A 22,220-nucleotide genomic window follows, 5' to 3' on the forward strand; every position below is an offset into this window, starting at 1 on the left:
TTAGCAAAAAATGCATTTAATAAAAATAAGCCTCTAACCAAAAAAAACCCTAACTCCACTGAATTTCATTTATAGTTCTATATAAAGACATAGAAATACAGATCGATACAGTGATAGAAACAAAGAGAGACAGAAATCTTTATGACCTCCAGCTATCTGAGCACATTAAGTTCCTTTTGCCCAGAGCTCCCCTTCCAACTAGCTAAGGCTTAGACTTCCAAGAGCTACATATTCTTTTCGTTCACATATGTAAACCACTGCCAGCATAGTTTGTGGGATATTATGTTCACAGAGGTCAAATGCCCTTTTGCATGTTCTCAAAAACTCAGATTTGCACAATGGTAAACTAAATTCAACACCAAACAAGCAATTCAACATTCTTAGTAAATTAATCTTAGCTATATAAGTTATTTTAAATTACTTTATTTTGAACCAAAACATAGACTTTTTAGTGTAATTTGTAAGGCAGACAAAGTTAAATTCTTATACTGCTTGCAAATGTGTTTTCTGTATGAAATTTTACATTTTGAAATTTGTTGTTTGTATCCTCTTTTTGATCAATTATATCTACCAACTCCTGAATTCTTTGATTCTGCATAAGTATTTTCTTTGGAAAGAAGAAAAATAGCAATGTCTAATAAATATATTTTAGGATAGATAAAATGCAAGTCTGATGCAATTTTAGAATTCCTTCACATTTTAAGACTAAGTAAAAATATCTGTATGCATAGTATGACCTTATTTTTGTTTAAAAAATAACATATGTTTATTTAAATAAAGGAAAGAAAAGCAATATAACATATTGGGTAAGAGGAATCTGGAATCAGATTGTCCAGGGATGAATCCTAAACTTTTCTACCTTCTAGCTGTATGGCCCCGGGCAAGTTATTTTATGTCTCTGTAAAAATAAAAAATAATAACAGTATCTGCATCATAAAGTTGTTCTGAGATCTAAATGAGTTAAAAATGTAGAGCATTTGAGAGGATACATAGTTAAGTGTTCTATAAAAATAAATACATATGGGGTGCCTGGATGGCTCAGTCAGTTAAGGATCAGACTCCTCATTTCAGCTCAGGTCATGATCTCAGGGTCTTGGAATCAAGCCCCGTGGCAGGTTCTGCATTCAGTGGGGAGTTTGAGATTCTCTCTCCCGCTCTCCCTCTGCCCCTCACCCCTGCTCCAGTGCACTCTATCTCTCAAATAAATAAATAAAATCTTTCGAATAAATAAATAAGGTAAACATCTAAAAAACAAGCTATCATCCAACTTGGTTTTCTCTCTTATTTTCATTCAGGAGGAAGATTATGGGGGGCTTTCTTATCTTCTATTTTACATAGAAAAAAGATGCGTGTATATGTTCTCTATATATAAATAAAATATCCTCTGGAAAGACTGAAGAAGCTTTCCAGGGGCTATCATTGGAAACTTATAATTTTCAATCTTCTATCAATTATTACTTTTTCTTTAATTATTTTTTTTCAAAGATTTTATTTATTTATTTGACAGAGAGAGATCACAAGTAGGCAGAGAGGCAGACAGAGAGAGAAGGGAGGAAGCAGGCCCCCCGCCGAGCAGAGAGCCCAATGTGGGACTCGATCCCAGGACCCCGAGATCATGACCTGAGCCGAAGGCAGCGGCTTAACCCACTGAGCCACCCAGGTGCCCCCTTTAATTATTTTTAAAATAAAAGTACCTTGTCATAATTCATGTTCCTTCAATTACTTATTAAGTTCCTTATCAAGACAAAATAAAACTGGAAGTATTACCTTATTAGATTTCTCAAGCTCTTGAACCAATGAATTTAAATTAATTTCTGATTCTGAAAAAATAAGAATATTGAAAATAAATAAGCATCTAAAAATATATCACTGAATAATCACGAAACATGTATTACATTTGGGAAAAATGATTTTGACAGCCCTAGAAGCACACAGCATTCAGCTACTAATTCTACCCCCAGAAGGCAATGTTTCTGAAAAAGCCACATTCAATATTCCATGCAGGGTAAAAATGAATGACATACACTAAATTGTAAAAAATTTCTGGTATAATTTCAGAGAAGAGAGAAAAATAGTGCCTTTCTAGTCCACTTAATTATGTAGAAATATATCCACTTACCTGCTATTTTCTAACCATTTTGTTTCACAAAGAAAAGGGCAGAATATTTCATCTAACACTTAAAAACCAGGTATGACATTATAAATATATATGTAAATTTAAAATATATATATACACATGCAAACACATATATAGCTCAGAGCTGGCATGGAGCACCAACAAACTTAAGATCACTCCAGAGGAGTCACTTTATCCCAAACTTACAAGCCCAAAGCAGAATCTACTACACCATGATAATTCATAAAAAATACAGAATAAAATTCACAGCATTACAATTTCCTGTAAGATTTCTTTATTTGCTCATAAAACTAATGCTTAGTTTGGTGGTGGTTGTTCTTTGGTTTTGTTTTGCTTTTTTTAAGAAGTCCATTCTCTACTAATATTAGTCTGAAAGTAAATAAAGGCAAAAAAAAGTTTTTTAATAGTAAAGTACTATAAAGCCACTAAAATATTAAACTTTAAATGTTACCTAGATCAGAGAATCTTCTAGTTACTATAGTAAATAAGCTACATAAATCTCTTATACTCACCAACTATCTTTGTATACATTTGTAACATCTAATATGGATAAGATACATCTACTTACCATTTTCTCTCTTTTTTAACTCTTCCTGGGTTTTGATTAATTCTTCTTTGGTTTTAGTTAATTCAGCCTTAACTTGATTAAATTTTATTTCTAAACAAGCAATAGCTTCCTGGGGGTCAGCAAGAGATGCAATATATAAGTGAGCAATTTCAGCCTGTTTCTTAATATCAGTGACATCATCTTGAAGAGAATCAATAATATCTTCAATTCCTACATGATTATGTGCTTCCTAAAAATAGCAAAAACCACATGCCTATTGTTAACAGTGGCTTTCACTCTTAGAATGTGGCACTATCTGATTTAGACAGTTTTAACACGTAGCAAAAAATTCACAACTTAAAATGTTTTTCAATAAAGTATATTAAAGTATCTCCAATTATGAAAAAGCTGTGTTCCATTACACATTTTCTGTTTTATGGAATGGGAGACATAGTTCCACTCTTTAAAAAAATGTCATAAGCTAGAAGTCATTATAGAACAATTATGACATCAGTTCAGGTATACTTTCACTTATAAGTCTCCTAAGTCTCTGTTGGGACAGCTGAGGAAACAAACCTCCATTATCACAACTCAGTCCAAGAGCCAAACCATGTCTGAGACATATAAAGATGATTTGACAGTAAGAGCCAGGACATAACCATCCCAGGCCCCTAAACTGAGTAATTAAAAAAAAAAAAAAAAAATCGAACAACGCCCAAAAGACATCAATTTCAGTGGAAGCAACAGAAAGAAAAAGATAATGTTTCCTCAACTGCAGGGAATGGTCAGTCAGCCAGCAAGAGCAATCCTTTTTACATATAATGCTTTTGCTTTCATCACAGCAAAATATTCTGAAAATTCTGAAGAATTTTAATGTTTTTTCATTATTGATGTGGTACACTACATGCTGGCACCAAAAACATCACTGGACTTAACATTTCAGTTAACATACTTTGGTTTCAACTTTCATGGCACAATCTTGATTTGCTGGTTCTTCTTGAGTGTCACATTTACCAACCAAATCCTTGAAGATAGCCAAACGACATTCAGCATTTTCTTCAAGTATCTCTCGTTCCTGAAGGAGAGTTTCCCTTCATAACACAAATTAATCCCATTAAGAAAAAGCAACACTTTGTGTTTTTTTAAATTTCCAAGATTAAGGACACATGCACCCCTATGTTTACTGCAGCATTATTTACAATAGCCAAACTACAGTAGCAGCCCAAGTGTCTATCAATAGACAAATGCATAAAAATGTGGTGTGTGTATATATATATATATATGTACATATATACACACACACATATATATATATATGTACACACACACACACATATCACATCACAATGGAATATTATTTAGCCATAAAAAGGAATGAAATACTGCCATTTACAACAAAATGGATGGAGTTAGAGATTTTAACACTAAGCAAAACAAGTCTAAGAAAGACAAATACTGTATGATCTCACTAATATGTGAAATTTAAGAAACAAAACAAATGAACAAAGGGAAAAAAGAGAGACAAACCAAGAAACAGACTCTTAACCACAGAGAACAATCTTAAGGTTATCAGTATAAGTGTGTAGGGGGATGGCTCATATGGGTGATGGGGATTAAAGAGTACACTTACCATGATGGAAAAAATAAATAAAATAATAAAAATAAATTTCTAAGATTAAGTACATTATAAACTAAAAGCAGATTCTAAATCATTCATGTACAACTCTGAAACACTATGAGGATTAGCAAGTTACTTTCAAGCCCACAGAAAGGTCAGAATTCAGAAGCCACTTAATATAAATAACTTTATTAAAATTTTGAACAAACAAAATTCTCAATTTTTACTAGGACATAAAGAAATAACTTACTTAAAGTCAGCTTCCCGTTGAGCTAAATATTGAGTAAACTCCTGTGTAACTTCATCACGAATTTTAAATTCCAGTGTTAACTTTTCTTTTCTTTCATTTATCAGTTTTTTTTTCAAGTCTTCTATTAAAGCTAATAGTTTCTAAAACATAAATATTAAAATCCTAAGAATAAATATATCCCAAAAGAAATACTACAGTCTGAGCATTCAAAAATAACTCTTCATTTAGTGACTATAATTATGCATTCTTTCAATAATGGTAATATTCTCACTGAAAATTACATATTGCAGAAATTCATTAATCTGAAATATCAAGTGGACCTCTCTGTATTTTAAAAATACACTGGGGCGCCTGGATGGCTCAGTCGTTGAGAGCCTGCCTTCGGCTCAGGTCATGGTCCCAGGGTCCTGGGATCTAGCCCCACATCAGGTTCCTTGCTGAGCAGGAAGCCTGCTTCTTCCTCTTCCACTCCCCTTGCTTGTGTTCCCTCTCTCTGTCAAATAAATAAATGAAATCTTAAAAAAAAAAAAAAAAGATTCTCTCTCCTTCTCTATAAACAACAAACAAAACATCAATGTTTAAAAAAAAAAAATACACTTACAGTAACTCAAATGTATTACCATGAGGCTACACAAAGAAAGGAAAAAAAAAAAAAACCTAAAAATCTATTATCTACCAGGAACTGGAGAGTTCATATTTGATGCTTTTCAATCCACACAACCTCTGTGAGGTTGGTAACAGCATCCATACTTCAAAGGTGAAGAAAGTAAAGACCAGGTCTGTGGAAAGTGCTGAAGGTTGGATTTTAAATTAGTCAAGATCTAAAGCCTAAGCGTTATATAGAGAAGTTACTAAGAATCCCAAAACACTTTCCAAAATGTCAAAAAGAGATGTTACATAAACTTATCTTATTTGGCTTTTATAACTATCCAAATGTAAACAACAACTCCATGCGTTTAGAAAACGCATACATAATCATATAATATGGACAATGGATAAATAAAGCAATTAACACTTGACATGGCCAATACAGATCTATGACAAAATAAATTAGAGCATCAGATAATAGCCTCATATTCCTTAAGATTTCTATTTAAAGATACTCAATAATAAATTAATCAATAAACTCTCTCAAAGCTACAGATCTTTCAATGTCTCAATTTTATCTGAAAATATTTTCTATAGATATTTTGACTTAGAAATTCTCCTATGAAACTATACCGAGTAAATACTTATATAACAGGACCCAGTGTTTTGGCTGTGAAAATTGTTATCAGAGTATTGTTTTGTGGTAGCGATTATATTTAATTAAGGAAAAGTGAAACCTAATTCAAAAGTCAAACATAAAAAAGATTGGTTCAATTATGGTGCAATCACACAGTAACCTACTGTAATGAACAATGATGACGTATTATTAATTCATACTTTGCACAATTTTGCATAATTTGCACTTTCAAGTGAAGAAAATCAGGATACAAAAGTGTAATGTACAGTAAAAACCCATTAACATGACTGGTATGTAAAGACATTTTTATATTTAATTTGTTTCCCTCTTTTTCTTTTTCCAGACTCCACCATGATTAAATAATACTTTTATAATTTCAAGCAACCACATTTTCCCATTGTTTAAAACAATAAGCTGTAATGAAACCTGAGCTGAGATCAAGAATAAGAAGCTTAACTGAGTGAGCCACTTAGGTGTCCCTATTTTTTTAGCAGCAATATCCACAATAGCCAAACTATAGAAAGAACCCAGATGGCCATCAACAGAGAATGGATAAATAAGATTTGGTGTGTGTGTACACACACACACACACACACACACACACACACGGGAATACTGCTCAGCCATCAAAAAAATGAAATCTTGCCATTTGCAACAATGTGGATAAAACTACAGGGTATTATGCTAAGTGAAGTAAGTCAGAGAAAGATAATCATCATATCATCTCACTCATATGTGGAATTTAAGAAACAAAAAGGTATCATAGGGGAAGGGAAGGAAAAATAAAACAAGATGAAATCAGAGAGGGAGACAAACCATAAGAGACTCTTCAACATAGGAAACAAACTGCAGGTTGCTGGAAGGGGGGTGGTGGAGTAACTGCGTGATGGACATTAAGGCTCATATGATGTAATGAACACTGGGTATTCTACCTCTGAAACTAACAATACACTGTATGTTTAATTAACTGAATTTAAATTTTAAAAAATATAATAAAACAATAAACTGTAATGGCTAAAGAAGAAATGCCCGAGACCTAGAGAAATATGCATGAATGTGGGAATAGCTTGGGAAATCGCCTTATTTTAATAATTCTCAACAATTCATGTTTTATCATTGTTAGCGCATGATAAAGTTTTTGCTAAAAAAAATCTGATCCCAGGGTCAGATCCCAGGGTCCTGGGATCGAGCCTCACATCGGGCTCTCTGCTCAACGGGGAGCCTGCTTCTTCCTCTCTGCCTGCCTCTCTGCCTACCTGTGATCTCTATCAAAAAAATAAAAATAAAAAATAAAAATAAAAATATAAAATAAAAGTTAAATATTATAATGCACTTTGATGAAATTTTTATTTTATCAATGCTATAGGGAGATATGCACTTATACGATATAATCAATTATAAACTGTAGCATTAGTTTCCTCAGGTAAATTCAGAAATTTTTCTAACATTTCAACTTTAATCAACATCATATATAAACTTCAGCTTTGAGAAAATTAATACAAACTAAACTAGGCCTACAGATCGCTCCTTTAATCACTGAGGTAAAACATTATATTACAGAGGTCCGTGGTAAACAAGATCCCATCACATAGTGACCAGATACATTGGGACTAGCATCTCTGAAGCTTTCATTCTCATTTCCAAACAACACACGTGCAATAATGGTCTTCAGGGATAATGAACTAAATTATCAAAACAAGAATATTTAAACCAATATATCATCCATCTACTTTGACTTCTACAGTCCAAGGGTACTAGGATGTGAGATTTGTCAACACTTTTATTTTATTTTTTTTAAAGATTTTGTTTATTTATTTGACAGACAGAGATCACAAGTAGGCAGAGAAGCAGGCAGAGAGAGAGGAGGAAGCAGGCTTAGATGGAAGGATGGCCTCTTGGAGTTATCATAAAGGGGATTAGGTAAGTACTGACCTGGGTGATCTTGAACACTGAGATTTAATAAGCCTACGGGTCCCACAGGGGCTAACTAGTTTTTAATCCCTGGACTAGACTCTACATGTGATACTTGGCTTCACGTGATCCCAAGCTGGAGTGTGGTCTGAAGCCAGTTGCCTGGCTTGATTTTACTCAAATACTATGGCATTTCCAAAGTCCCTAAACTGTGTGTGTATGAATCAGAGAATTTGTTGAGGCTGTCTGTTTACTATTCATAGTTTATTATTTTTTTTAATTTTATTTATTTATTTGAAAGACAGAGATCACAAGTAGGCAGAGAGGCAGGCAGAGGGAGAGGAAGGGAAGCAGGCTCCCTGCTGAGCAGAGAGCCCGATGTAGGGCTCGATTCTGGGACCCTGGGATCATGACCCGAGCCGAAGGCAGAGGCTTTAACCCACTGAGCCACCCAGGTGCCCCTTGTCAACACTTTTAAAGCAAACCCATGAGCATATGGTTATCAGGGTTCCTAGGACAATGGTTAAGAAGACTCCATATATATAGATGTAGTTATGGCCAATTAATGAGGGGAAACAGTAATATGAACATGAGCTAAATCTCAGGATTAATACAATGTAAATAAATGTGTGAACTGTATCTGAACAGAGGCTAAAATTACCACCGCTCAATCTTTTTTATTTACCATAAATATATAGACGACCAACCAATTCCTGTTTTTGAAGAAAGACTAATTGGTACTGGGTGGCCATTCTGAGTGCTTGTACTTAAGACTGCAAACTAAGTTTGGTGGAGTATGCCAGAATCATTGTGTGAAAGGATACTGCAGAAGAAGGCATCCACATGGTCTCAAAAGTATCATCACACAGGTGATACAATTTCACAATGAAAAGAGATCTGAAACACAATACCTTAACCAAATGAGCAAAACCTAGCATCACCAAGAATGGGGAAATCAGGTATCATGTGTCTCCATATAGGATGCAATATGAAATTCACAACTTGACCTAGATAATAATGTAATACCTGAATCATGAAGAAAAATCAGAGAAATCCAGATTGGGAGTATTCTACAAGGTAACTAGCCTTAACTTCTCAAAAATATCTTTGTTAGATTACAAATAACTAAAGAAACATAAGAAACATGACAAAAGCAATTTTTTAACTTCAGTTGTAGATCAAAAATAAAGTGTCTATAAAGGACATAGTGGGATCACTGAAGAAATCTCAATATGGACAGTATAACAGATTATATTATTCTATCAATGTTAAATTGCTTAGGTGTGAAAATGGTCTTGTGATCATAAGGACTATGTCTACAGTATTGGGAAACACACTGAAATAGTTGTAAGGTATCATTCATTATCTCTATACCTTATTTTCAAATGGTACAGGCAAAAAATGTGTATTCACAAACATATAAAGAATTGAAAATGGTAAAATGTTAACTAACAAATCCAATGGGTTTTCAATGTACTAGTCCTTCTCTGGGTTTAAAATTTTTCAAATTATAGGAGCACCTGGCTGGTTTAGTCGGTACAGTGTGCAACCCTTGATCACGGAGTTGTGAGTTCAAGCCCCATGTTGAAAAGATTACTTAAAAATAAAATCTTTAGGGCGCCTGGGTGGCTCAGTGGGTTAAAGCCTCTGCCTTCGGCTCAGGTCATGATCTCAGGGTCCTGGGATCGAGCCCCGCATCAGGCTTTCTGCTCAGCGGGGAGCCTGCTTCCCCCTCTCTCTGTGCCTGCCTCTCTGCCTACTTGTGATCTCTCTCTCTTTGTCAAATAAATAAAATTTTAAAAAATAAATAAATAAATAAAATCTTTTTAAAAATTATTTTTTTTCAAAATATAAAGCTGAAATATATAAAAAATTTAGCACATTGTTGAAAAAAATTAGAAGATAGGGAGGCTTAAGTATTATTAATTCTAACTTCACAATAATAATAAGCCAAACTTAGAATTACAAGTTCTTAATACATACTCTCTTCTCCTCGTAGCTAATGAAAGCCTTATCTTCCTCCAGTGTTTTATCTAGATCTTCATCAGTAAGTTCAGTTTCCACACTCTGGTTTTCTTCACCTTTTTCTAAATCCTCAATTAGATCTTCATCTTCCACCACATCTTCTAGACCACTTTCCCATGAAATTGTGGATCTTTTTACATTTAATATTTTATTAACTGAATTATTAATGTCTAATAATACATCTTGAGACTTGACAGGTCCAAATGATTTCTCTTGCGAAGAATTTAAAGTGTCTGGAACACAAACCTGTTAAAATATCCAATGTGACTTTTAAAACAGAAAAGGAAAAACTGTCGATGAAAAAATAATTTCGTAAATTTAAGTCAAATGACAATTCTAGTATTTAAAAAAGACCTATGCAAACAAACATAACAAACATACAAGAAGGGCTCCTAGCGGAAGGGCTTCATCATTAGCCACTTAGTGAACTAGATGGGTGGTGGAGCAGTCAATCCATTACAAGAATACTCATAATTTGGGGGTGCCTGGGTGGCTCCGTTGGCTGAGCATCCAACTCCCAGTTTCAGCTCAGGTCATGATCTTGGGGTTGTGGGATCAAGCCCCATGTTGGGCTCAACGTTCAGCTCAGAGTCAGTTTGGGTTTCTCTCTCCCTGTCGCTCTGCTCCTCTCCCTCCCATGCTTTCTTTCTCTCTCTCCCCTCTGTCATTTTCTAAAATAAATAAATAAATATTTAAGAAAAAGTAATAACACAAGGGATAACTTTCAATCTTGTCACATGTCCTCTTGGTCAAACATTTTTTTTGTATTTTTTTTTTAAGATTTTATTATTTATTTGACAGACAGAGATCACAAGTAGGCAGAGAGGCAGGCAGAGAGAGGGGGAAGCAGGCTCCCCACTGAGCAGAAAGCCTGATGCAGGGCTAGATCCCAGGACCCTGAGACCATGACCTGAGCCGAAGGCAGAGGCTTTAACCCACTGAGCCACCCAGGTGCCCCAAACATTTATATTTTTAATCTTCAATTATTTTCTAGGTTTACAGTTGTAAGTGCAAAATATATTAGCCATGCTGAGAAAAAATGGTTCATATTCTAATAAGAGACTTAATAAGTTCTGCAGAAATTTGAATATATTTACTTTTTGTGCAATGGCTGAGAACTTCAACACATTGAGTGTTTCATCATAGGCAAAATAACATTGGCTGATGTTGACAATCATGCATATTTTCCCTTTACCATTAAAAAAACTTTGAAAATAGTGGGTCAGTTTGCTTTCCCGGAAAGGCACGTGCTGTTGAAACCTATGGAAAAAATTTTCAAAAAACTCTAAGTTAAAACAAATCTCATGAAGTCAGAATGCTAATAAATTTTACAAAGAAATAATTGATCTAGCTATCATGGACTTCTAGGTTAGTGATTAGCATATAAAACAGAAAAGCCATTTTCTGTTTATTCCTACTATTTTCTTTAAATACTGCTGATAATAATACTAACAATAACAATAACTCACTAGACAAAATCTTAAGAAAATCAAATTGAAGTGGGTTGTGTTTTCTAATGTTAAGAAATTTTACAATATATGCCATGAAACACCTTTACTAAAAATGATAAAGGTTAATTACAACTTATTCAGCTTAAAATGTTAATTAATGCAGAAATCAATCACATCTAGAAGAACAAAATGATTAGTAAGAATAAAGTGGTTATAGATGCTAAGCCAGGATCATGAGAAGCTTATTATCTCTAGTGTCTATGGACATATACTTGTGATGGAAAATATTATGTTCACTTGATGAGTCAATGGCATCGACTGACATTGTTTTTTTATTTCAGTTTTTTTTAATCCAAGAACTCTAAGTATTTCTTTCATATTTCACGTATAGCCATTACAAAAAAGCAGGTTAAAAACAAAAAAGAATTTTCTAAAATAAGATTTGAAAGTTTAAATATTATCAATACTTAATATACCCATAGCACTTCCAGCAACTTACTTTGACTTTTCACTGTTTTTCAAAACATTGATACACTTTCCCAGAGTCAATAAAGAAGTGTTGATATTCCCAGTCTCTCTTAACCTTTCCCCTTCATTCTGTGTCTTCATGCTTCTTTCTGAACCAGCAAGATCACATAAACACAATCTGAATTAACCAAAAAAAAAAAAAAAACTATAAAAAGTTCTTCAAAACAAAACAATTCAAAATAATTACAAAAATTTTTTTTTTAAGTGAGAGAGAGAGCGCACGCCTTAGTGGGGGTTGAGGAGGAGAGGGAGAGAGAGAATCTTGAGCAGGCTCCATGCTTAGTGAAGAGTCTAATACTGGACTCAATCTCACAATCCTAAAATCATGACCTGAGCCGAAATCAAGAGTCAGGCACTTAATCAAGTGAGCCACCCAGGCGCCCCCAAAATAATTACAATTTAAACAATGCTCAACTTACTCACTGACTCGTATTACACGAGGCATTTCAGAATCTTCAATCTGTAATATTCTAATAGTGAATATGCTATGACTAAAAGAAATACAGAAAAATCAAATGTTATCTTTCATTTTTAATTTCTGTATTCTAAACAGACAATGTAAGCATCTAAATCAACATTTATATCCTAATACTAGCCATACCTCCAGCACTGCACTTTCCAACTAGTTGCCAGATATTTCAATCCAGTGTTCCACTGTCACCTACATACCTAATTCCCTAAAACCAAATATCTTATCTTTCATTAAGCCCCAAATTCTTTGAACCCTCTCCTTCTCTTAACATTCAAACTTCTATTAGTGAAATCATTTATAATAAAATCTCAATTTACTTGCAAAGATTATACTATTAGTTAAAATGTTATATATATTTTCTTTTAATATACACTTAAAGTAAAGCATTCATTAGGCCCAAATACAGGCTTATCTGGATCATATACTATCTTCATGCCATACTGAGTATGGGGGACAGGGCTCTTTCCCCCTTAAGAGACAACCTGTTTTAAATATTTCACTGCTTAAACTTATTTTTTTTTGTCTCTCAAGCCTCAATCTCTTCCTTCAAAAACATCATTCCTTAACCCCTTGAGATGCATACTGTAGGCAACTCTTAAAATATTGAGCTTAGATATTCACATAAAGAATAAAAATACCTAAGAGACTTCATGCAAATTAGTAAATTTTGTTAGAACAATAAATAGTCCTGATAATCTTTTGTGTTCATTGCTCTTAATAAATTATCTTTTACGCCCATGAATTCATTTAACATATCAGAGAACCTACTGCCTGCTTTAATCTTAGTTGTATTTATAATAGCACAGAATACCCTGGGTACTTCAAGCTCACACAGCAGGGCTTCCTCTTTACCTTCTACTAGAAGCATTGTTCAGTTTGGTGAAGGCAACACTCTGGTGCTTTATTCCTAGTTTTAAGAGTCTATACGCTTCTTTGGAATCAGATACTTGAATCCATTGTAGATCTTTGAAAAGTAAAGAGGACACATATCATTTTATAAAAACAGCATTTGTTATACAATGTAATCTCTTTAGAGATTTGTAACCTCTTTTCCCAAAGACATAATGAAATCTTTTAATAACAACGCCTAGGTGGAATCCACTGAGACATTCTATATTCCACTAAAAGAGATACACATGAGGAGGATACTATAATTATTTTCCAATATTTAAGTTATACAAACAAAGATGTTTTTCAATAGTAGGCCAAAGGGAAAATTGAAAATGGAAGAAACTCCTTAGAATTAAACATCCAGAAAAAAAAAAAAAAAGATGAAGACAAAGCATATTACAGATTAAACCTACAAAATTACCTAGATGTGAGACACTGCAGATTGCAATTCATTAGTCAATCATGAAGTCAAATTTAAAGTCATAAACAGCATTTTATAAAAATGAAACAGAATACAGAAAAATATCAGTGTATTCCTTGTACTAAGGGTAAGTAAAATTAATGAAACTTCTGGGTTGTAAATACATATGCGTATATACTAGATAATGTTATTAATATATGTATGTACTTTCTACTTTGAGTAGTGATTTTATAAAGTTGGAAAAACACCACTGTGGAAGAGCAGATACATTTCCATAGCTTCATAGCTTCTACAAAGCAGCAGAATAATGTGAATACCAACACACAGAGCTTTTCCCACCTCCCAAAATCCTACCAATGATACTCAAGGAATCAGGTTTAATTAACGTGCCAAAACATACCTCCAAACCACAAACTTCTCTTACTATGTTGATATTAATGATTAATATAAAAATTTTCTATCTCCAGCTTGCTGTAACAAAGCCTAGAAAGAAACTTCAGAGCAGTAAAATAAAAAGCATTCATTACTATACCTTTTATAAAAGAATAGCCCTTTACATCTTGCGAAAGGCGTAGCATCTTTCTCTTTTGGAACTTAGATAATACAGGAACAAACAAGTCATAAATACATTCATTGTAAATCTCAAAGAAAGAAACCCACACAGAAAATTTTATATTATTATCCATATTCAAGCTAGCCTGTTCACAATCTTTCATGGATTCTTCAAACTCTGGGATAGTCAAAGAGTTGGTTAAACTTCCTACAAAAAATAAAAAAGGATAATCACAAAATTAAAAAACTGGCTAAAACTGACACAAGACAGATCAAGAACCTGAAAAACTAAGTAACCCTAATCTCTCAGCAAGGTTAAATACTTTTTGGACCAAAACAGATGTTAAAAAAAAAATCTGTATTAAAGCTTGGCTGCTTTTTATCTTTCTTTTCTTTTTGAAAGAATTCCAATGAATCAAATTGAAATTACCTGTAAAGGACAAAGAAAAAATAGTATCTCTCTTGAATTCTACATGAAAGTTACAAGTGAAAGGGATTCCTTGTGACATTAAATCCAAATAAAACTTTACAGTGACTGATATTTCATATAGTATGTACCACTTTCTTATAACTACTGTTATTAAAAAAAATAAGTCACTAGGAGTGATTCAAAAATTAAAAGCTATTCAAATGTATTTCATATAATAAACATTTGAAAAGTAAGTGAGAAAGGAAATCTTACCATAAAGAGTATCGTAACTATCATTCTGCATCACAACCTAAAAAGGAACAATTTTTTTTAAGTTAAAAACCATTTTTAGTTAAGGTTAAATAACAGTACATTGATTATCTATCTGAATAAGTCACCATCCAAATCACAACCTTTCATCTACTCAATTTCAATGACCACTATTAATTCTTTCCCCTAGTTAAATAACAGAGTCTCAAAATAAGAAATCTGGGAAGAGCGCCTGGGTGGCTCAGTAGGTTAAAGCCTCTGCCTTCCACCGAGGTCATGATCCCAGGGTCCTGGGATCAAGCCCCACATCGGGCGCTCTGCTCAGCAGGGATCCTGCTTCCTCCTCTCTCTCTCTCTCTGCCTGCCTCTCTGCCTACTTGTGATCTCTGTCTGTCAAATAAATAAATAAATAAAATATTTAAAAAAAAAAAAGAAATCTGGGAAACCACAAAAGAGTATTACAAAGAATATCAGGGGCACCTGGGTGGCTCAGTTGGTTAAGCAGCTGCCTTCGGCTCAGGTCATGATCCCAGGGTCCAGGGATCGAGCCTGCTTAGCAGACAGCTTGCTTCTCTCTCTCCCTCTGCCTGCTGCTCTGCTTACTTGTGCTCTCTCTCTCTCTGTCAAGTAAATAAATAAAATCTTAAAAAAAAAACATCATCACATATGATCCCTGCCACTCACAATTACTAGTAATATTTCAATATATTCCTTTCTATTCTTATTACACTGACAGCTTTTACTTTTACTTACTATGTTTAAAAATTATTTATAAACAAGTAATGGTGGCTGTGTAATCGAAAAGATGTGAAATACATTACTTATTCCCCTATTACTAACCATTTAGATCATCTACAAAGTTATGTCAGTAAAAATAATACTAAGATATATATCTTTATTTATCATTTTTTTCTTCTGCACTCTAATTAGTTTCTTAGACTATATCCCTAAATGTGAATTAGTGGATGAAAAGATATGAAAAATTTTTAAGTTCTCATTCACAGTATTGCCAGACCATTTTCTAAAACACATTTTATAAATAATATATGAAAGCGTGATTTCATTTTTCTAATATTTTAATAACTTCATAGACAATATGTTTTAACTGGATAACTTGTGACGGAAGTTTTTTTCATTATTAATGACTTCCATTTCCTCTAAGAATTTTCCTCGCTATTACCTACCAATTTCTGTAATTTTTATTTATACTCACTATTTTCAGAGATCTTAATCATGGACTCTAAATTCTGAACTCACTGAGCAAAAAATATTTTATTACCTTGAATCCCTGATTTCTAAATGTCTTTTAAAAAAAAAGAACCCCATCAATATTATGTAACTATCTATAAAAACTGTTACTAGTTTTAACAATCTTGAATAGGATAAATGTCTGAAAATGGAACATAAAATCCGTAAGAAGCAGGAATAAACAAATATTCCTTTACAAAAAACTTTCTGTGTGGAGTGCCTGAGTGGCTCAGTGGGTTAAAGCCTCTGCCTTTGGCTCAGGTCATGATCCCAGGGTCCTGGGATCGAGTCCTGCATCAGGCTCTCTGCTCTGCAGAGAGCCTGCTTCCTCCTCTCTCTCTGCCTGTCTCTCTGCCTACTTGTGATCTCTGTCAAATAAATAAATAAAATCTTAAAAAAAAAAAAAACCTTTCTGTGAAAAACTGATTGAGGAAAGAAAGAAAAGAGGCCAATATAACCTAACAGATAAATGTTACAAGAAATTTTCACTTTTTATTTCTCACATTCCCTTGATTAGATTTGGTATGTACAAATTACTTCTACAATTAAAGAAATTTTAATCATTACATATAGTAGTCCCTACAACAACCAAAAAAAATTTCAGAACCATTCACATGTGTACTGTTTAAACATTTCTGTTATTTGTACAATATAAAGCAAGGAGAGAGGTATTCAAAACAAGTTTATACTTTTTTCAAAAAGAAAAGACAATGATCACCACCACCACCACCATCACAAAATATTCTAATATAAGCTGAAACAAAGAGCTTATAGAAGATCATAATGTATGTATTTTTCACACACTAGACTACTCCCATACCTCTTTAATTTGCCGAAGCAATGCACTTTTGCTAGCAACCTCTTCTTTCTCTTGATGTGGTGATAACCGTAAATATTCTCTAGATCTATGTGGTTTAAGGTTCATCTTTGTGTATAGCCTTTCCTGAAGACTATCAAATAATACATTCAAAGTTCGTGGCAGAATACCAATATTTTCTTCTGTGCCTATGAGAAAGAATTTTTGTTTTATACTCTCTTAGAGTATTAGGAAAGTGGAAAACATTCCTGGATTACCAAGGTTCCTTTTATACCACCAACAGGCAAGAGTAAACAGCTATGACAAAAGCAAGAGAAATTGAAGGATTACTCAGTTTTCCATCACTTTGCTCTTCATTATATAATGGGACATTTTATCAACTATTCTACTGGTGCAAAATCTGAAAATTTCCATTCAGATCAGCCATAACATTTGCAATCACCCATAATCACAAAGTACAAAAGTAAACAAAATGCTTCCTTGGTTATCCATGCTTAATTCACTATATCACATAAATCCTTTTTCTGAATTTTTATCATCTCATTCTCTATCATATGGGTAAAGCAATTTCACAAACGAATTAAATCAATCTGAATCAAAACCCATCAGCAATACACATTCAAAATGCTATTAGTATTAAAAATGGAGCAAATGTACTAGGTAATGGAAACATAACTACATGCAAGTATTATGAGAATGAGGGTATATTAGTGCTTTAATCCTTTCCAGCAAAAATAGCAAGTTTACCTTGAAATGTATATGTTTTTCCTGAATTGGTTAGCCCGTAAGTAAAAATCAGCCGACTCTGTCCTTTCAAGAGGTCTTTTACTGGCTGCATAATGCAACCTTGGAAGAATTCCTTCTGTGTAGTTTCTGGGCCAAAAACCTAATAAACATTTTTTAAAAACAAGCCTTTTTAGAAAATGCAAGTAAATTTTTACAATCAGTTCTACCCCCATAACTCATGTTTTAAAAATTTATTTTTTAACTTATTTATTTATTTAAGTCATCTCTACAGCCAACATGGGGCTCAAACTCGTGACCCTGATACCAAGAGTTGTGGGATGCCCTGACTGAGCCCGCCAGGCACCTCTCATGCTTCAAAAACTTAAAAGATCTCTTTTACAAGATTGATATACTTAGGATAGGTGCCATATCCCCAACTCTCAGAAATACACATGATATTTTAACTACTGTCAGAAAGTTTTCAGGGTAGAAATCTGACCTAGTCAATCAAGTTTTCATCTAAATTTTGAAAAGAACATTTCTTAAAACAAAAAAAGGTTAAAAAACTATAATCTATTCACTTCCAATTATATATTTATAAACCTGAAATTTGAGTCCTACTCTTGAGAAAAAAATACCAGTGCCTAACACCTAAGTTCCATAAGCACATGATGTGTATAGTTCATTATATACAATTATGTAGCTATTTAGCCTAAGTCAAATCGCTTCTACTTAAAAGAAAAATCTTCAGTTTCATATAAGTACTTACCTTGGAAAAACTGAATTTCTGTGCCATCTGTCCAGAGCTTTTCTCACTTAACCGACCAAGGATGCTTTGAGGATCTTTCAGCAGAATGGTCTGTGAGTCCAGCATATACACACAGCCCTAGAACACATAAATAAACATAAATAATCCCACAATTAATAAATAAAAACAATGGCATTTTGTCCATTTAATGAAAGTAAAACCCAATTAAAGTCACCACAAACCTCAGACTCATGTTCTTTTTCTGACTGTGTAAATGGTCTTATTCGAAGACAAACCTGGAGATAATCTTTGGATTCCAAACTATTTGCCTTAAAAAAGAAGAACAAAATAACTGTATTTTAGAAATGCAAAATATGGCTTTTCAGAAATCACCTTTCTTTAAGTGGCTATTACTATAACTAACTGAGACTACAGAGAACCCCTAAGCAAACCGTGATTCTTCTGTTTGTAATCACTTTATATGTCTAAAGAGAAGCAAATCTACTTAAAAAAAAAAAAAAACACAAAAGACTGTTTCCTCTACCTTTTATATTTCTACTTGAAGCTTACAATATGCCTCTTTTCCATAAAATCCTTACCTTTATAACTAAATAAAAATAACAGGGCTCTAAGTCACTAGAACACAGTACTCTAGAATAAATTACATGCAACAGAATAGTCTATTAACCGAAATGTTCAATTCCATCTAAAATTTTTTTGCTATACAGCATTCTCTTTACTCCTTCCTTTGGGGAAGAAATAAGTTTAGTTCATTTCTTAAAATAATTCTAAAGAAATGTGGGGTTTTTTTTAAGTAAAAAGGAAATAATTACTTAAATACACCTTACTAAAAAAAAAAGCACCCAGAAACTAGAAAATCTGAACAGTTCTATATCTATTAAAGAAATTCAACTTATGGGGCGCCTGGGTGGCTCAGTGGGTTAAGCCTCTGCCTTCCGCTCAGGTCATGATCCTAGGGTCCTGGGATCGAGCCCCACGTCGGGCTCTCTGCTCAGCAGGGAGCCTGCTTCCTCCCCTCTGCCTGCTTCTCTGCCTACTTGTGATTTCCATCTGTCAAATAAATAAAAAATCTTTAAAAAAAAAAAAAAGAAATTCAACTTACATTCAAATAAACAAAATAATCCCACAAAATAACTCCAGTCCCTGGTAATTTATTAGTTAATTCTCTCTAACACTTTAGGATATAATCATACCAATCATAGAGAAACCTTAAAGAAAATAAAAAGAACACTTTTCAACTAATTTTGAGTATGACATAACCCTGGTGCCACAATATGACAAAGATATCCCCAGAAGAAATTACAGAACAATATCCCTAATTAAGATAGATAGAAAAAATCCCTAATAAAGTATTAGCCAATATATAAAATAAGATAATACATCCTGACCAAAACTGTTTTATCTCAGGAATGCAAGGTCAATTTAGCATTGAAAAATCAATTTGGGTAAATAACCACAATAAAAGAATAAAGTAATGTTTATCTCTAGGGGCACCTGGGTGGCTCAGTCGGTTAAGCAACTGCCTTCAGCTCAGGGAATGATCCCAGAGTCCTGGGATGGAGCCCCAGATAGAGTTCCCTGATCAGCGGGGAGTCTACTTGTCCCTCTCCCTCAGCCTCACACCTGCTCGTGCTTTCTCTCTCTCTCTCTCTAATAAATAAATTTAAAAAAGCATTTGAATGATGACATGAAATTGACATAAGTATTCAACATCCATTCATAATAATTCTCAGCAAAGTGGAATAGAGAGGAACTTCCTTCACCTGACAAAGGACATTTACAAAAACCTATAGCTAACATCATATTTAATGGTGAAATACTGAATCTAAGATGAATAGCAAGATAAGTAACAATACGAGAATTCCTGCTCTCACAATTTTTATCCAGCTCTGTACTAGAGGATCCAGTAAATGTAATTAGGAAAAAGAAAATAAAGGAAATGGAAAAGGAATGGAGAAGGAAAAGAAAGGAAAGGAAAGGAAAGGAAAGGAAAGGAGGACATCCAGATTGGGAAGAAATAAAATTGTCTTAATTCACTGACAACATTAATATCTACATACAAAAATCAAACAAAATCTACCAAAATGTTACTAGAACTATTAAATGAGTTTAGCAATGTAACAGGATATAAGATCAATATGCAAAATCAACTATTCTTTTATATACTGGGGAAAAAGTCAGAAATTGATTTTAAAAAGTAATACCATTTGGAATTGCATCAAAAATCATGAAATACTTAAGGGATAAATCTGACAAAAGATGTGAAAGTGCTCTGCCTTGGAAACTACAAAACAATGTTCAGAGAAATAAAGGAGACCAAAAGAAATTGAGATACACATTGCTCATCGTTTTTGGTAAACTCAATATTGTTAAGATGTCGATTCTTCCAAGACTGATCTATAGATTCAATACAACGGCAATCAAAATCCCAAGAGGCTTTTGTTGTGGCAACTGACAAGCTCATTTTAAAATTCACATAGAGGGGCACCTGGGTGGCTCAATGGGTTAAGCCTCTGCCTTCGGCTCAGGTCATGATCTCAGGGTCCTGGGATCGAGCCCCGCATCCAGCTCTCTGCTCAGCAGGAAGCCTGCTTCTCCCCCCCCAACTTGCCTCTCATCCTACTTGTGATCTCTGTCAAATAAATAAATAAAAATCTTTAAAAAAAGAAAAGAAAGAAAGAAAGAAATGCAAAGTACCTAGAATAGTCAAAACAACTATGAAAAAAATTTGGTGGGCTAACAGAACACTACAATGATCAAAACAGTGGGGTACTGGCAGAAAGACAGACAAATAAATGAAACAATATTCAGAAATAAACCCCTACACAGGACATCTGATTGATGATAAAGGTGGAAAAGAAATGGAGTACAGAAAGCACAGCTTTTTCAACAAATCAGGCTAGAACAATTGGATACCTATACATTAAAAAAAAAAAATCTGGATACACAATTCACATTGTATATAAAAATTAATTCAAAATGGATCATATCCTAAATGTAAAACTAAAACTGTAAAACTTCTAAAAAGAACACACAGAAGAAAATCTTTGTGGACTTGAGTTAGGCAAAAATTTCTTTTCTTTCTTTTTTGTAAAGATTTTATCTACTTATTTGACACAGAGAGAACACAAGCAGGGGGAGCGGCATGCAGAAGGAGAAGGGGAGGGAGAAGCAGGTGTCCCTGCTGAGCAAGAAACCCAACATGGGACTCAATCCCAGGACCCTGAAATCATGACCTGAGCTGAAGGCAGACGCTTAACCAACTGAGCCACCCAGGTGCCCCTAGGCAAAGATTTCTTAAATATGACACCAAAAGGACCATCCATAATAGAAAAAAAATTGATTAAATTAAAAACTTCTGTTCTTCAAAAAAACACTAGTAAGGGATAACAGGCAAGCCATAAACTGGGAAAAAATATTTATAAAGTATATATCTGACAAACCAATGCATCTGAAAAATATAAAGAATACTTAAAATTAAATAATAATATAAAAACAAACAACCCAATTTTTTTAAATGAGCAAAGATTTAAATTGACACTTCACTAAAAAAACACTAAAGAAAAATAATCACATGAAAACATGTTCAATATCTTTAGTTATTAAGTTAAATGTAAATACCAATGTGATACCATTATATCTATTAGAATGGCTAAAAATAAAGACTGTCCAGAAAAGCCAATATAAAATTGAAGGAGTAGATCAAAGTTGAAGGACTGACAGTATACAACTTCAAGACATACTATAAAGCTACAGTACTCAAGACAGCAAAAGAACTGGCAAAAGAACAGAATTCATCAATGGAACAGAACACAGAGCCCAGAAATAGATGCCCATGAATACAGTCTACTCAGCTTTAACAAAGAAGCAAAGGCAATACAATGGAGCAAAAACAAGTCTTTTCAACAAGTGGTGCTGCAACAACCAAACATCCACATGCAATAAACTTAATC

General features: G+C 33.6%; 1 protein-coding gene across 1 annotated transcript in view; it reads right to left on the reverse strand.

Moving 5' to 3' along the window:
- KIF20B (kinesin family member 20B) overlaps positions 1 to 22,220 on the reverse strand; it is a 77,888-nt gene that overhangs the window by 49,899 nt on the left and 5,769 nt on the right. Inside the window, exons 3-17 of the mRNA XM_080823448.1 lie at positions 18,489 to 18,575; positions 18,268 to 18,384; positions 17,520 to 17,658; positions 16,776 to 16,960; positions 14,711 to 14,747; positions 14,009 to 14,236; positions 13,017 to 13,128; positions 12,112 to 12,183; positions 11,664 to 11,810; positions 10,811 to 10,973; positions 9,672 to 9,959; positions 4,553 to 4,692; positions 3,637 to 3,775; positions 2,706 to 2,934; positions 1,768 to 1,820 (exon numbers count right to left, since the gene is read on the reverse strand). Coding sequence (XP_080679574.1) covers positions 1,768 to 1,820; positions 2,706 to 2,934; positions 3,637 to 3,775; positions 4,553 to 4,692; positions 9,672 to 9,959; positions 10,811 to 10,973; positions 11,664 to 11,810; positions 12,112 to 12,183; positions 13,017 to 13,128; positions 14,009 to 14,236; positions 14,711 to 14,747; positions 16,776 to 16,960; positions 17,520 to 17,658; positions 18,268 to 18,384; positions 18,489 to 18,575 — 2,136 coding nt within the window. The remainder of the gene's footprint in view (positions 1 to 1,767; positions 1,821 to 2,705; positions 2,935 to 3,636; positions 3,776 to 4,552; positions 4,693 to 9,671; positions 9,960 to 10,810; positions 10,974 to 11,663; positions 11,811 to 12,111; positions 12,184 to 13,016; positions 13,129 to 14,008; positions 14,237 to 14,710; positions 14,748 to 16,775; positions 16,961 to 17,519; positions 17,659 to 18,267; positions 18,385 to 18,488; positions 18,576 to 22,220) is intronic.

This window comes from Martes martes, assembly GCF_963455335.1.
Source record: "Martes martes genome assembly, chromosome: 14".
NCBI classification, from domain to species: Eukaryota; Metazoa; Chordata; class Mammalia; order Carnivora; family Mustelidae; genus Martes; species Martes martes.